General features: G+C 37.3%; 1 protein-coding gene across 1 annotated transcript in view; it reads right to left on the reverse strand.

Moving 5' to 3' along the window:
* The window catches only part of COL12A1 (collagen type XII alpha 1 chain), a 150054-nt gene that overhangs the window by 115165 nt on the left and 17167 nt on the right, over positions 1 to 17722 (reverse strand). Inside the window, exons 3-13 of the mRNA XM_075862036.1 lie at positions 16903 to 17019; positions 15304 to 15447; positions 14232 to 14291; positions 11999 to 12262; positions 11243 to 11407; positions 10154 to 10327; positions 9062 to 9352; positions 8317 to 8919; positions 7237 to 7509; positions 2976 to 3248; positions 2576 to 2848 (exon numbers count right to left, since the gene is read on the reverse strand). Of these exons, the coding sequence (XP_075718151.1) occupies positions 2576 to 2848; positions 2976 to 3248; positions 7237 to 7509; positions 8317 to 8919; positions 9062 to 9352; positions 10154 to 10327; positions 11243 to 11407; positions 11999 to 12262; positions 14232 to 14291; positions 15304 to 15447; positions 16903 to 17019 (2637 nt within the window). The remainder of the gene's footprint in view (positions 1 to 2575; positions 2849 to 2975; positions 3249 to 7236; positions 7510 to 8316; positions 8920 to 9061; positions 9353 to 10153; positions 10328 to 11242; positions 11408 to 11998; positions 12263 to 14231; positions 14292 to 15303; positions 15448 to 16902; positions 17020 to 17722) is intronic.

Genomic DNA, 17722 nt, shown 5'->3' on the forward strand with positions numbered 1-17722 from the left:
TCTGCAATAAAAGGTAATTACCATTTGTTTTATAATCAGATGGCACATTTTTAAGATCCATGGGCTGGGTTACTCTCAATTCTGCCTACAGCAATGGAAAAAGAGAAAGTATTTCACCTCCAATTTCATCTCAGCAATTAACATCAAGACTGATTTAATATATTAACAACTGAAGTGTAGTCTGTGTTTGTGTTTTAAATTTATGCCCTAAGGTTGTAAAAAATCAACTTGTGCCAAGATTCTTCTAACCACCTCCTCACTCTTGGGAAACTCGATTGCTAAAACAGTAGCAGCCACAGATTATTGAATTCCCAGCCCCTCTTCTGCCTGTATTTTCCATTACATTTCTATTTGGGCTATGACGAAGTTTTGTAATAACGTGTATTGTATGGCCATTAAAGTGTTGGACAAACAAGGAAAGCTGCCTGCAATTTTCATTAGCACAGCGCATTGAAAAGATAATAGTGTGCCAGCTACCACAAAAAAATAGAAAGTATGAGGCTTTCTGTCCAAAAGATTAAAATGAAAATGTTTGTCCACCTCCAGCATATCATGTTCCCTTCTCGCTCAGTTCACAATGCCTGGAAATGAAGCATGGTCAGCTAAATCTGCGTCTTCTGTTGAAATCATCAGTCATAGCATATATTGTAAATGTTTGCTATACATAGTCTCCTTTAATTTCCTTTATCGCATTACTTTCCCGAATAGAACCAAATGTACCACATGATAATTGGCTAAGAATTGTGTTCAAGGGAAGGTAAGCCAGTTATTTAAGACGGCGTTTCTAATTCAGAGGGATTAAAGCAAATCATTGGTTAGGGGACATTAGAAAGGTTACATTAGAGGACTAATAATATAATATGGAATCGCTCCCATTAGAATGAGGAATCTTAACAACTCACAATGGTTTCTTCATATTTATTAGTTCCTGGTACAAAATATTGGCGTGTACAGCCAGGAGGTGACTTAAATGTTCCTAGTTTGCTGTTAAATATATTATGTTATGTGTGCAATTTTGATTAAGTTGCACTAAATTAAGTGGTATGTTTTTTTGTACATTCTTACAACACTATTGATCAATGTACACCATCTAAACCCAATTACATGTTAGAATAAATACAGTGAATTAGCCTAATTCTGCTAAAAAAAAGTATTTTTTCAGACTATTTGACAATCAACTGATTTGTGTATATCTTGAAAAACGATTTAAAGGTTATACTGTACACAAGCGTAATGCAAAGATAAAGTGTTTGCTTTCCCGCTACAACACATTTCAATCAGGAAGTTTAGTTTGAAGAAGGTGCAAGAAAAATATACAGTTTGAGTGGAAACTAGAGCCTCAGTGGGCCAAAAGCCCCTCAGCCGCTTGAGAAAACACCAGTATTATGAATGATATATGGTAGGTGGGGGCCCTGTTATAGATTTAGCATTGTGGCCCAGGAGCTTTTAAGTTACGCCTTTGGTGTAAACATATAGACAATGTAAAGCTTCCTAGACACAATGAAGGTAAACCTATATAAAAAGACAGCCAAATGTACTTCTTTTTCTACCCTCTATAATTAACATGTAACTCTGCTTCAGTCACACTAAAGGAAGTCGAAGAAAATGCTTAAATAAATCCTTTTATCTGGCCCATCATTCACCAAAACTGGACTACTATCACGCTGAAGACACTTCTTAGATAATAATAATAATATTAATAATAATCAAATGCCTTTTCTTCCAAAATCTACTAGTGTGTCTTCTAATGGTAGCCAATCAGTTTATAGCTCTTATTTTTTCAGGCCATCTAGACCCTAGGTTCTCAACCTGTGGTATGTATATATCTCCAAGGGGTACATGCTCTGTCCTCATACTGTACTTGTGAACGAGCAGCACAGTGTATGATTATAGTTTTGTGGGTGCTTTAATATAATTTCTTTGAATAGGGGGAACTAGCCTTTAATATATTGAGGAATCCTATTCTCTAGGTCTAGGTTCTCAACCTGTGGTAAGTGTACCCCGGGCAATACTTGCTATGTCACTAGTGGCTACTCGCACTGTGCTCATGCCATGTTTTAAACAGGCAGTACAGTATAAAATCATATCCTTGGAGGTACATTGATGTAATTTGCTTGAATACGGGGTACTTGGCTTAGGAGCGTGTAAAAAAAAAAAGTGTAAGTATCTGGTTGGTTGCTTGCTTGTTTGTTTGCTTGTGTGATTGGCTGCCTGCTTGTTGCTAGCCAGTACTCTATTTTCTAGTCTTATTGTGACATAATCCTAAAAGTCCTATAATTACTTTCTCCCATACCAATAAGAATAACAGGACACAAGCAGATACAAGAAGTACAAGGGTATACAGAAAGTCCTGTGTGGACAAATGTTAGTGCTTCAATATCCTGGAGCATTAAAATTTGGGCATAGCCTTATAATTTTTCCTAGGAATGAACTGTTATTCATAGCACAGGACAAAAGCTAAATGGGTGACATAGCAAAGAAGTAATCTCACCACAATGATGCCTTTACAAACATCATAATGCTATGACAACCACACAAAATCCATGCTTTATAAACTAACAAAAATAGTTCTTACCATCAACAGTAGTCCCTTCACCAGTGAGGGCAGAACCAGCTCCTGATCCATATAATGCATTTACAGAGAGGGAATAAGTTGTGCCAGCATCCAGTTCCTTTAATATTGTATTAGTAACAGTTCCTCTGAGTGTAACCTCTTTGGGTTCCCCTCCTGCAGCTGGTGTGTACGTTACAAGGTACTGCAGTACTTTGCCAGGTGCTGCATCCCAAGATAGCCTCAAGCTGGATGTGGTAGCATCATAAACTCTCAGATTTCTTGGCTCTCCTAATACTGTATGAAAGAAAAGCAACAAAAGAATTTATCGCAACTCTGAAATTTCTACAACTATACATCTTTTTGTTTTTGTCATATAAAAATTGAAGATTTAAAAACAATTATTGTCGTGTGATTTTTTTACCTTCTTCAGTTGCTCCATTTCCTGTCAAGGGTTTCCCTGGACCTGAGCGATATTCAGGTGTGACAGATACGTGGTACTTTGTGTCAGACAAGAGATTCTGTAGTGTCACGGCTCTTTCATTTCCTGGCACTGTTACTTCTTTTCGTTCACCCCCAGACACTGGACGATATCCAATCCTGTACCTTAAGACATTTCCAGGAGCTGGTGACCAGCCTACTTTAAAGCTGTCTGTAGTCTCATCACTTACTATAAGGTTTCGAGGTGCTCCTTTCACTATAAAGGTAAGGTGATAAAAGAAACTTACAAACCAAAAGATATGAAGGTTACAAAACCATTCATAGAAATAATATTAAACTACGCCATAGCACCGTAAATATCTTTGTTTGAAAAACCTTTTGTTGTACATAGTTGTATTTTATACTAGATTTGTCAGGACAAATGTTTTACTCATTGTATAATAGGAGTTATTTAAGTTAATAGAGTGCTTCACTTCATTAGGACTATCATAACTTGATGTTGAAATTGTCGATTGCTGCCAAAATGTTTTTACTAACAAACTGAGCATTGGTATACTAGAGACAAAGATACCTCCCAGCAAGAATTTAATAGAACATTTTGACTGGCTGACTCACCAGACTTTTTTTTTCAACTGTCTTTCTGTAAACATGGGTGTATTGAAACACTTTATGAGACACTTATTATATCATTACTTTGTTATTATTCTCAGTCATCTACTTTATTTTCTAAAATATGCAGAATCAGAGACAATGCCCTACAATATCTAAGCAGTTTTGGTCCAGAAGTTGCAAAGTTTATGGAGGTCACATAAAGTAAGAAGAACTAATTGAAACAAATCGCCTTCTCTAGATGGTAACTCATTCCAGTTTTTCATCGTGGGGTGTAGAAATGCTACGTTTAGCTCATACTCTCTTTACTTCTGTAATTAATATTAACATTATTCTTGAATAACAGATTCCATCCCACAAACAAACGAGGTATAGGAGCTGCACCGTAGCGTAGAAATGTGGGTGCTATCCTCAGGGGAATCTTGACATGAGACCCCAAACAAGTTCAACCACAATCCAAAAGAAGAGGCAGCACTCCAGTGGTATAGAAAAATCCAAAATGTATTCACCCAACATCAGTGGCGGATTATCATTAGGGCGTTTCGGGCGGTCGCCCGGGGCCCAAGACTGCCAGGGGGCCCAAGGCTCCCAGGGAGCCTATGACCGCCCGAACCCCCTCATGCCCAGTGGCGTCGCTAGCACCGGAGGGAGCCCCGGTGCCAGGACCGCACCTGTCAGGCGAGGGGAGCTTTGCTTCTACTTAGCAGCCGTGGTCTGTGCTGCTTTAGAAGCTCCCCCTCCAGCCCCCCTTCCCTGCTCTAAACATCTCTGCTGCTAGCTGTCGGGACATGGGGGAGGGGAGACTGTCGGCGGGCTCTGTGCTGTGAGCAGGAGAAGAGCTGCAGTGAAGACATAAAAGGTAAGTGCATGTGTGTTTAATATCCATATTCATGTGTGTTTAATGTCCATATTAATGTATGTTTAATGTCCATATTCATGTATGTTTAATGTCCATATTCATGTATGTTTAATGTCCATATTCATGTGTTTACAAGGTGTACTTTGTGTATAATGTGCATACTCGTGTATAATGTGCCTACTTAGTGTATAATGTGCATACTCGTGTGTACTTTGTGTACTATGCATACTTTGTGTATAATGTGCCTACTTTGTGCATAATGTGTGTACTTTGTGTACTGTGCGTACTTTGTGCATAATGTGCGTACTTTGTACTGTGCGTACTTTGTGCATAATGTGTGTACTGTGCGTACTTTGTGCATAATGTGGTACTTTGTGTACTGTGCGTACTTTGTGCATAATGTGCCTACTTTGTACTGTGCGTACTTTGTGCATAATGTGCGTACTTTGTGCGTACTTTGTGCATAATGTGCGTACTTTGTGCATAATGTGGTACTTTGTGTACTGTGCATACTTTGTGCATAATGTGCCTACTTTGTGCATAATGTGCCTACTTTGTGCATAATGTGCGTACTTTGTGTACTTTGTGCATAATGTGCGTACTTTGTGTACTTTGTGCATAATGTGCGTACTTTGTGCATAATGTGCATAATGTGCGTACTTTGTGCATAATGTGCGTACTTTGTGCATAATGTGCGTACTTTGTGTACTGTGTGTACTTTGTGCATAATGTGCGTACTTTGTGCATAATGTGCCTACTTTGTGTACTTTGTGCATAATGTGCGTACTTTGTGCATAATGTGCCTACTTTGTGTACTTTGTGCATAATGTGCGTACTTTGTGCATAATGTGCGTACTTTGTGTACTGTGTGTACTTTGTGCATAATGTGCGTACTTTGTGCATAATGTGGTACTTTGTGTACTGTGCATACTTTGTGCATAATGTGCCTACTTTGTGCATAATGTGCCTACTTTGTGCATAATGTGCGTACTTTGTGTACTTTGTGCATAATGTGCGTACTTTGTGTACTTTGTGCATAATGTGCGTACTTTGTGCATAATGTGCATAATGTGCGTACTTTGTGCATAATGTGCGTACTTTGTGCATAATGTGCGTACTTTGTGTACTGTGTGTACTTTGTGCATAATGTGCGTACTTTGTGCATAATGTGCCTACTTTGTGTACTTTGTGCATAATGTGCGTACTTTGTGCATAATGTGCGTACTTTGTGCATAATGTGCCTACTTTGTGTACTTTGTGCATAATGTGCGTACTTTGTGCATAATGTGCGTACTTTGTGTACTGTGTGTACTTTGTGCATAATGTGCGTACTTTGTGCATAATGTGCCTACTTTGTGTACTTTGTGCATAATGTGCGTACTTTGTGCATAATGTGCGTACTTTGTGCATAATGTGCCTACTTTGTGTACTTTGTGCATAATGTGCGTACTTTGTGCATAATGTGCCTACTTTGTGTACTTTGTGCATAATGTGCGTACTTTGTGCATAATGTGCGTACTTTGTGCATAATGTGCCTACTTTGTGTACTTTGTGCATAATGTGCGTACTTTGTGCATAATGTGCGTACTTTGTTCATAATGTGCCTACTTTGTGTACTTTGTGCATAATGTGCGTACTTTGTGCATAATGTGCCTACTTTGTGTACTTTGTGCATAATGTGCGTACTTTGTGCATAATGTGCGTACTTTGTGCATAATGTGCGTACTTTGTGCATAATGTGCCTACTTTGTGTACTTTGTGCATAATGTGCGTACTATGTGCATAATGTGCGTACTTTGTGCATAATGTGCGTACTTTGTGCATAATGTGCCTACTTTGTGTACTTTGTGCATAATGTGCGTACTTTGTGCATAATGTGTGTACTTTGTGCATAATGTGCGTACTTTGTGCATAATGTGCCTACTTTGTGTACTTTGTGCATAATGTGCGTACTTTGTGCATAATGTGCGTACTTTGTGCATAATGTGGTACTTTGTGTACTGTGCGTACTTTGTGCATAATGTGCCTATTTTGTGTACTTTGTGCATAATGTGGTACTTTGTGTACTGTGCATACTTTGTGCATAATGTGCGTACTTTGTGTACTTTGTGCATAATGTGCCTACTTTGTGTACTGTGCGTACTTTGTGCATAATGTGCCTACTTTGTGTACTTTGTGCATAATGTGCCTACTTTGTGTACTGTGTGTACTTTGTGCATAATGTGCGTACTTTGTGTACTTTGTGCATAATGTGCCTACTTTGTGCATAATGTGCCTACTTTGTGCATAATGTGCCTACTTTGTGTACTGTGTGTACTTTGTGCATAATGTGCGTACTTTGTGCATAATGTGCGTACTTTGTGTACTGTGTGTACTTTGTGCATAATGTGCCTACTTTGTGTACTAGTGTTTAGGTAGTGTTAGCAATAGTTACGGTGCGGCAGGGTGGTGGTGGAGAAGGGGGGCCCAAGTTTGGGTAACAGCCCAGGGCCCATGGTCTTCTTAATCCGCCACTGCCCAACATACAGGCAACGTTTCACCTTCCCAGCTTGAAAATGCCATCAATGGGAAGGTGATATGTTGCCTGTATGTTGGGTGAATAAATTTTGGATTTTGCTGCCTCTTCTTTTGGATTGAGCTTCCACCCCACTGTATGATGGGTTGTATTCCAATTAATTCCCACCAGGGGACCCAAGTTCTTAGGTAGGGTCAGGCTCTGATACAATAATTTGCCCCAAAGGTCTAGAACTCGATTTTCATGTTGAATTGCACCTACCTTCTAAAGTTGTTTCTTCTCCTTCTAATGGAGGGCTCTCTCCTTCTTCGTATTCTGCAGAAACTGTTACAGCATAAGTGGTTTCTGGTAGGAGATTGGAAAGAACGGTGGTGGTAGTTGTGCCTGGAACAGATACTATGATATCTTCTCCACCAACAGCCACTTTGTATTTGACAAGGTAGGATAGAACATCTTCCGCTGCTGGCGACCAGTTTACTCTGAAGCTTCTGGATGTGACTTCAGAGAATGTTAGATTCTGAGCAGGAGTCAAAGCTGTAATGACACCAAAAGTAGGTTTTATGGGAACTGTTTTTATCTACTATGTTAATTAACGTAACAGCTATAGTAAGGGCTAAATAGTTTTATGTTATGGGTTTCTTAATGGGAGGGCTTCAAGGAATAATGAATTTTGTACCTAAAAGGTTTCTGAGATACAGCAGTGAAAATAACATTTCCATGACTAGATTTCTGATAGAGGAATAGTTGTATATTGATAGAATCCCCAAGCAAGAAATATTGCTTGGCAAGTCAATTCAAGTCCTTTCATACTACTTTTCCGATATCATTAATGTAAAAACCTTGTTAAATCTATGGAAACTTAGAGCATTACATAACTTGACAACGGACTGTCACCATTCCCCTTATCAAAGGGGTGTGTCCCTACATGCTCTGACACTGCCCAATCAGTGAAGGGACACACCCAATAAAAAGGAAATGGTAACACTCATTTGATAATGGTTTCATACATTTCCAGGAGGAAGGGAAGAAGAGAGGAAGGACAGAATGCATAGTACTAAGGAAAGATGCCCCAGTATTTAATAAAACAGAGATGTTAGGGGTGCCGAGAGGGCCTTTTTAATTATCTTTACTACAATGCACAATTAGAAAATGTAGTGTTTGGATTATCTAAATATATAAACAAAGACAAAGCAAGTGTGACAAATAATAGGCAGAATTTAATTTGTTCACAAAACTCAGATATGTCACATAGTATTTTTATGACTTGGCTAGGCATAGATTGGACTGGTACTGAATAAAAATATACGGTACCAAATACTTCTAGATATGTTATAAACTTACATTTCCTCTTTATTGTCTGGAGTTCTTGTTCAATGCGAAGACAGATAGATTGAGTTAGCTCAAAAGAAATTCTTTGGAAAGCATCAAAGTCGTCTACTGTGTAGACATGGGTATCGGCAGGTGGAGAAGCAATTGCTTCCAGCTCACTTCTTACTGCATCTTTAACACCAACAGCAAAAATCTCTACATCTGAGTTTCTCAACTTTGTAGCTGGGTCTTTAAAGGCATCAGAAGATTTTCCATCAGTAATGAGTATCATGACTCTTGGGACATTTGTTCTTGCACCCTTGTTCTCAACGAACACCTTTTCCCTGACATAACTCATAGCTTTGCCAGTGTTAGTAGAGCCCCCTCTATATGGAAATGCATTCACTGCTTGAAGAATATCTTCAATCTTGTCATACTTGTTCAAAGCAAATTCTGTAAATGGATCTCGGCTGTACTGTACCAGACTGATCTGCACTTTATTGGGTGAAATGTCAAAACTTTTTACTAGTACTTCCAAGAAGGCTTTGACTTTTGCAAAATTTACAATTCCAATACTATAGGAGCCATCAACTAGGAGGACAACATCAGCTTTTATATCCACTCCACCGGAACACTCTGTAAAATATAATACCATCATATGTTAAAGCTTTTGGACATTATTGCTGAGAAGGTTCAGTGAAAAATATTGTTTTTGCTTTTTATGTTTAGGGAAACTTCTTTACACAGGAAGGTAAATAATTTAAAGTCAATATCTTACCAACTCTTATTTTCATTGCCTGGGTTTTTTCCAGTGTTGAGACTGGCTCACTCGCTGTGAGTTCTTTCATTGCAAATACATTAATCTGGTACTCAGTATCTGGGGATAGATCCTTTAGAGTAAGGCTAGTAGTTTGAGGGCCAACATTCAAGGCTTGTTGTTTACTTCCTGCCAACATTGGAATAAGCTGAACTCTGTAGCCTGTGATTTGGCTGGGTGAAGGCCTCCAGGTAATCTTCATGGATTTGGAAGAAATTTCTGTGACCATCAAGTCTGACGGAGAATCCACAGCTAAAATTTAAAAGGAGAATAAATAAAGAATAGTTGAATTTAATGGAAATATCCACACAGATTTTCTCATGCCTGCAGATATTTAAAATGAAATGTACTATTAATAAATGATGTCCAGTTAAAACTAACATGTTTTTATACTATTTTGTTCAAACTGTGCTTGCTACAACCATGTGTTCTTCAAATAAAATTATTTATCAGCTTAAATGGACTGACTCAATACGCTAGGCCTTTGAACATTGTTTAGAAAGATAAAACATAATCACACTGTTGGTATTACATGAATTCCAATGAGTAATAAATATAAATCAAGCTATTAAAGGAAGGTGTAACACACAGTTTGTTTTTCTGCAGCTGTAAATAAAAAAAAGTTTATGATGATACTATATATACAAATTAAAATGGCAGTATAAATATTTAAAGATTATTTCAGCCATTAACATTTTGGACCCCCACAAATCACTGGAATGGGCAACACCAGTCCTCTGTTCCTCCCCAGTAGATCTCTATGAAAGATATGAAAACAGCCAAGTAAGAGTATCTGGCTGTACCTCCAATAGAAACATATGGGACGTCAGAGGTCATACTCAACTGCCGCTCCATAGAACTCCTCCTCACTGTGGATGTGCTGGTGGGGGGTTCCCAATTCTAGTGATCTAAGGGGAACCCAGCAGTCAGCCCCCCACCGATATGACATTTATCACCTATTCATTGTATAGGTGATAAAGGTTAAGAGCTGAAATATCGCTTTAAACATCTATAGCGAGTAAATAGTGATATGTATGCAGGACCATTACTTACCTTCTTCTCCACTAATGAGTTCACTTAGTTGATCATCGACTCCATAGCAAACTTGAGTAATAATTTCATTCTGCACATCGACTATATTATCAAAATTGGCAACACTGTAAACATGTTTTAAAGAAGGTAATGAGGCCATTTGTTTCAGTTCTTTTGCATCTGCTGCCTTTATTCCTAAAAGAAAATAAAACATCAGTAATAAGCCATTTCCAGTTAGACTATTTGCTTTAATGCAATGTTTCCGCTAATTCTTAGCATGCTAAATATGCCGCCTAGAATCATCAACCATCACTGACTGTTAGTGCCACCTTTGTGCCAATAACATTAAAATTATGTAAATATGTTTCTATACTGTATATTGGATGCAGGTTTATTAAGCTGTATAAGGGAGTCACAAAATGGCCAAAATTTATCACAGTGACATAACGATTTATCATAAATTTGGTGCATCTTGCTAAACCCTTTCTCTTCCTTATACCAAGTCTTTTTGGCTAGGTTTCATTTGCCACACATTTGTGGCACACGCCACTTCCCTTCTAGGCCACGACCTTTTTCTAGACACATTTTAAAAGTATCTAGTGGGGCACAAAAATCTGTTCTTAAATTAGTTTAAAATGAAACTCGCCATATTTCAGTAAAATTCACCAAAACAAACACGCAGTAGTAATCTGCCCCATTGTATTTCAATTCAAGAAGTAGGTGGTATGCTATTCCTTATGACTATGAGTATTGCATTCTATAATGTTTATGCATTCCAATGTTTAAGGCGGTCAATATTATAGACTTAATGTAAGTGGATGAGGTGGGTATATTATGTGCATATAGCTAGACATGGATTATATAAGATTACAGTCCCTCCTTTTGGCAAAACAAAGCCAGAAATAAAGCTCATGTTTAGACAGTATTGCCAACAAATGCATTTGTTATGATAAATCAGTCAATCATCAACCGGAATGCTGATATCTCATTTATACTATGCGTCATGTTAATATTAAGTAATTGTTATGATGAAGACAATGTACGCCATACATAAGTTTAGGACACATGCCTACTTTATATAAATGATACTAATAATAACAATTTCCTTACCCAATGTAAACACTTCGACTCCTAAATTCTGAAGCTCCTTTGCTGGAATTTCAACTTCATCTTGAGATTTTCCATCAGTAATAATAATTGCAATTCTAGGAAATCCTTTCCTGGATCCAGCGGATTGGACAAAGGCATTTCTTATTAAGTAATCTATGGCTTCACCTGAAATTGAATGTTGATATTTTTAATACTATATATATTTTTATATATATATATATATATATATATATATATATATATATATATATATATATATATATGCATATATATATGCTGTGTATATAAATATGTATATATATACTGTATATATATATATATATATATATATATATAAAAAGAACATACTATATTTAACTGTATTCAGTATCTGTCATTTAGACTGAGATGGAGGTGTTTCACAAAACAGACAATATATATGAGATAATGTCCGCCTACTGAGGAGTTCTAGCACCATATATCTATGCAGTGCTAGCTACAGCGGGCTCCCATACAGTTGCAGCCACAGTTCTCCCATATAGTTTCAGCCACGGTATGTCCCCATGCCATGTTAGCTATAGTGTACTGCAAAATGCCAGGCACAATGTCCTCCAATGTCAGATATAATACCCAGTAATGGTGGCCACAATGTGATACCATTGCCACTTAAATTGCCCCCTCAATAAAAAAAAACACAGGCATTCTCTAGCTATGCAATTTCAAAACATAAGAACTAAAACTTTACAGGACTAAACGGAGAAATTGTAAGACCAGTACCTGTCATTGTATTTCCTCCTTTGTAAGGTATTCTCTTAATAGCAGCCAATAACTCATTCTTCTTAAAATATTTGTTCAGTTTAAACTCAGTCCTGGTATCAGAGCTGTACTGAACAACGCCAACCCTTGCCTTGTCTTCCCCAATGTCAAATGCCGAAACCAAGGAAGTCATGAAGTCAAGGATATATTTGAAGTTGCTTTTTCCCACACTCCAAGAGCCATCCACAAGAAAAACGACATCAGCAACTGCACTAATAGAACAACCTTAAAATAAAATATGAGTCATTAGAGAAACACATCTACAAAAAAACAGGCCATATTAAAGAAATGCTGATCAAGGCTTCACTAGATTTACTCAGTAAATGTGGGCAAACAATTTTATCAGTAGATTTGATGCATTTCGTTGAGACAGTTATTAGCCCTTTATATACGGTGACTTATGACTATGACATTTGCTGAAATACTAGTCTGTTCATGAGAATTGTACTGCTTATTTCTGCATAACTTGTTCTACACCTGAAATTCCTTGAATTGTACGTATTCCATCTGCTGGACTCCTTTTGCTGGAGAGCAGAACATTATGGGAGCAGGTGCCAGTCTCCCCAAAAATGTACCTTATTATGAATTAATATTGTAATATAAATACATTTATTGACTAATTCTATATTAATATTTCTAGGAGACAACAACTCATAGGGAGCACGCCACCATTTTTTTTTTTATTCAGAGACATATGGAGGTTTTTTCTGCATCTTCGTTTAAAATCTGAGACATATACGGAGATATAGTAGGGCCCCATTGAAGTTTATGGGTGTTGTATTACGATTGTGTCGAATTTAGAGGTTATATGGAGACATAATACGGCCATGTGCAGGACGCCATGTGCTATGACTGGGAGAAGAGGTGAGGACATCTGAATGATGTTTCATTGTCACCCAAGTTACATTTTTAAGGTTAGATAAATATTAATATAACTTGTAGAACTATCAAGGGGATCTAAGGATGTGCCCTTATCTTCCTACCTACTTCATGTTGAGGAACCCTATTCTAAAAAAACAACATCATCAAATACAATGTTTATATATGATTTTTGGGTTTTGGCTCATACTCAATGGTACAGTAAGATGATGCAGATTATGTTTCAGGGTATAATATATCACATAGGCAAAGCATTAACATTAAATAGATGCTACTACTGACATGTAGAAACATATTAAAGGCTGTGTACACCATTGAAAGAGAGTTTTTTTTTATATATAAACAGGTCAGTCAGTGTGATTGGTAAAACCTTAAAGTTAGTTTTTATTAAAAATTATTTTTACTTTTTGAGATACAGCTGCTCTGTATTCTCTATACAGAGCAGCGGTATTGTTTGCTAAGACCTGAATCTGTCAGTCCCACGGACCTGACGGGTTCAGTGTCAGCGGGTCCTGCCTTTCTCTGACAGGAAGGATCCACGTGTAATCGATCGCAACTATTTTCTAAACTTAGATGTGATGGATAATAGGTGGATCCTGCATGTCAGAGACACGCAGGACCAGCTGACACTGAACCTGTCAGTCCCACAGATCTGACAAGTACAGGATTTAGCGAACTATACAGCTGCTCTGTATGCAGAATACAGAGCAGCTGTATCTCAAAAAGTAAAAAGAATTCTTAATAAAAACTAATTATTTTATTAATTATTTTATTTAAAAAAAACAAAAACCTTTCCAAGGTTTACATAGCCTTTAAACTTGAATGGATGACATTTGATTTATGCAGGGTTTTGCTCGTGCTACTTCTTAGTTTTTACTATTTACTCAGTGCAAATAAATAATTTTCCTTTTTTAAAAGTATTGCCAAAGACATCACATAGGATACAGACTAGCACAGTTAGCTAGTCACACTTCACACCTAAAAAAAATAGGTATGAAAAATGTGAGCCTTGTTCATGTGAAGATATCAATATACTGAAATATATAATAATGGAATTCTCCCTTGTATTTCCTATTCCCTAGCAGGGTTATCACATAGAGATTGTCCATTCTTTTAATGTGCATTTAATTTATGTGAAGTTTATTATGCTATGTTTCAGCAGGCACTAGATAAATGCAGGGCTAACACATAACGCTTGGCTCCCGGTCAATGACTGCAAAGGGAGAAGCAATTTCTAAGATATATGTACATTCCTCTTGACCTTGTCCCATTCTTTATTACATATGTCTCTATAGCATTTTAAAGGCGCACATACGTGGTGAATCAGTGGTTACCACTTTCTTTTCTTCCGTCGTCACACGACCTCCTGTTTGAACTAAAAAACAAAATTTGTGTCAATTAAACGATTATACGATTAAATGATTATTATTTATACACAATGAAATTGACAAATTTTTGAGTTTTAAGGTTTAGCAATTACAAAAATATAGGAATACTGCTCCACCATGGCCTGACTCATGGATTCTATTTTTGAATTATTCCACAAGAAGCAGAAGATAACAAGTATAGTGGGTGACCATGTCAGATCTCCACCTTCATGTGGACATCTAGGATTTCTGAATATTTTTATCTACTTTATCCTGTGAATCTGTACAGGGCCAGACTTTTAGTCTCCCTGCTAAAGTAGTTCTTATATATGCACTAGCTCTATTACCTTCCCTTCTATCTGCCTATCTATCTGCCGCTCTCAGCCTCTGATCAATCAATCAATCAATCGAATCAATCGCTTTATTTGTTACATTGATAAAAAAAAAAAATGTACATCACGTGTGCAATCCAAAAATACAGATGTTGTTAACTAATGTGCCCAACCATATGGACCTCGTACAATATGATTATATGATATCCATGTCTAAGGTATGGCATCAAATTTATCAACTGAACACAGTTGGCACATGGTAATAAGGGGAGAAAGCCATATAGTAGAAGGAAGAAAAGATTAAATTGTTTATTTCAAGCAGTCAGAGGTTGAAGAAAGGTAATTATTCTCAAACATTTCTTTAAAACCTCTAAATCTTTAAAATCTATAGTCTAATAACCTCAAAGAACCTGAGTAATTCCGTCTGATTTCACATCCAGAAACACATTACAATGATGGGAAGCATGGCTTTGCTTCTTCATAACATGCACCAACCTTTCTCCATTACAGCAGAGAATTAGATGTATTCAATGCTTATTACGGTGGATACAATAATTGCATTAAAGTCATCATAACAAGGCTAAAACAATACATTCCATATCGATTATGTAGTGCCATCTGTGAATGTGCGAGTGAAAACAGTTGTGCTGTACATTTGTAATCATTTCGATGATGAATGTCAGCTTACTTGTAAGTTCTCCAAACACAGGTAAACTTTCCTCTAATTCATCATACGAAAGTATTGTGACTGCATATTGAACATCTGGTATAAGTTCTGTTAGCACAGTTTGGGTTGCCGAAGCTGGAAGATCTAATTCTTTTGCAGGTCCATCTGGTAAGCATTAAACAAAGTATATTTAAGACATTTATTAAAAGAAACGGGGCCTTTTACTCAGAGTTCTCTGTTAAACATTAGAGACTATCTTACGTCATAGCATGAGTTCCTCATTCTGAGATATTTTCGTATATGGTATGTAATATTTGTTGATCAAAAAATGAAAGAAAAAAAAGGTGTATTATAAAAGTTATGTTTAAACCAGGGGCAGACTAAGAATGGTCTGGGGCCCAGGCATTACCTTACCAACCACCATAGCCATAATATTATTGGGTTTAGAAAATCTAATTGCAATTGATGGGCATTTATTTATTCTTTTTTGTAGACTCGGCTCTTAAACTTTAAGGAGTGACTCTAGCTGGCTGTGGGTCCCTTCTGGCCACTGATGTTTGAATTGTCAGTAAACCCTTAGATTCAATAAGGTAAGAGTAAATATATTACAAACATAGAGGGCTAGTAACAAATAAAAGAAATGTGTTAATATTAACAGTATGGAGTATAGTGGTGAATATAAGGGCCTGTTCACATCAGCGTTGTCTTTCCGTTGAGGGTTTCCGTCGAGGGAACCCCTCAACGGAAAAGCAAACGTAGACCTTAGTTTCCATTTGCATCACCATTGATCTCAATGGTGACAGAAACTTTGCTAATCATTTCCGTTTGTCACCGTTGTGACAGGGTTCCATTCTTGACGGAATCAATAGCACAGTCGACTGCGCTTTTGTCATTTGTCGCCACAGCCTTTTCCCAGTTTACAGGCACAGCATCATACACCTCCATAGCGAATGTGCCTGGTATTGCAATTCTGATCCCATTCAAGTGAATGGCACTCAGCTACAATCCCAGGCACAGCCGCTAGGGAAGTCTACGGCGCCGTGTCTGGTAAACATTATAGAGGCCGCGGTGACGAACCCTTCAGTCAGCTGATCGGTGGGGTGGCGGGAGACAGAGGATAGGCCATCAATATAAAATGCCCTGACAACCCCTTTAAGTGTTTGGTGATACAATGTCATCAGACACCGTCTGTCCTTCATTGAGCTGTAAACTGCAGGTTTATAAATGGCAGTTTATAGAAAGATTTTCTCCCTGGACAGATTTCTTAATATATGACCATTAATGAAATTAGTTTTACTGACAGTTTTCTATAAACAATTCTACTTTGACACTTGAAATAAAATTCCTTATCAGAATAATATTAGAAACTCTGAATTATATCACTCTTCTGTAATCTAGCAACGTAATATTTGGCAAGTCGTTGTCAGGCTCATATAAGGCAAAAAAAAACATTGAGAGCTGTATGTTTAACAGAAGAGGGGCTTAGGAGAGCTAAATTGTATAAATGACTTACAACTGCCAAAACCCACTGTTACTCATTCCAAGGCTTCATTGTATGAATATCATAAACTTGAAGAGGGATATATATGGTTCATCACATTGAGGTGGAGCATGACTTACCGACTGTTGAAACAATAGTAATCTTGTACCCGCTTATCCTCTCATCTGGCCTTTGCCATGACATACGAACAGTATTCTCATTTACTATTGTGAAATTTAGATCTGTAGGGGGTCCAACTGTAAGAAAACGTAGACAACATATATTAGTGACCGGCCAATATAGCAAATGTTATTGCACCCCTCTTATCTTAGTAGGAAAATTCCTTAGATACTATTGTTTCTTAATCAGATCGATGCTTTGGAGATACAGGGTATTTCTGAAAATCCAAGGCATGCTCTCAAGGGTGCAATATCATCTGCTACTCCAATGATTATTATTATTATTATTATTATTAAGGAGCGCGGTAGGGTACAATATACATGGAAAGCTGACACAGAATAGCTTTGCATACAGTTGTTTCCAACACCATGGCAGACTTCTGCTGGAAACAATTCAAGCGGACATCGACAATAATAAAACTTACAATGCACAGCACAAACATTTACATCTTGAGTTGCTTAATCATTCGAGAATGATTAAGGATGATCAAGAATATTAGAAAACACACCAAGGAACATGTAAACTCACAGGGAATAATGAGAAGTGAACACACATTTTCTAAGACAATCAAAGATGATTTAATACATGCTTGGTGTAGATCATGCCATAATATGCCAAGTTTATACAACCTTAGTATCCTGAGAACAAGTGGTCTACTGTAATATAGATACTATGAACTGGTCATACATTGAGGCTATCTCCGTCTATAGAAATCTATCTTCTCTAGTTGGTTTATCTTCTATGTTTTTCTACGTTACAATGACGTTATGAATAGGTTTG

The sequence above is a fragment of the Rhinoderma darwinii genome, chromosome 4 (assembly GCF_050947455.1).
Source record: "Rhinoderma darwinii isolate aRhiDar2 chromosome 4, aRhiDar2.hap1, whole genome shotgun sequence".
Lineage (NCBI taxonomy): Eukaryota > Metazoa > Chordata > Amphibia > Anura > Rhinodermatidae > Rhinoderma > Rhinoderma darwinii.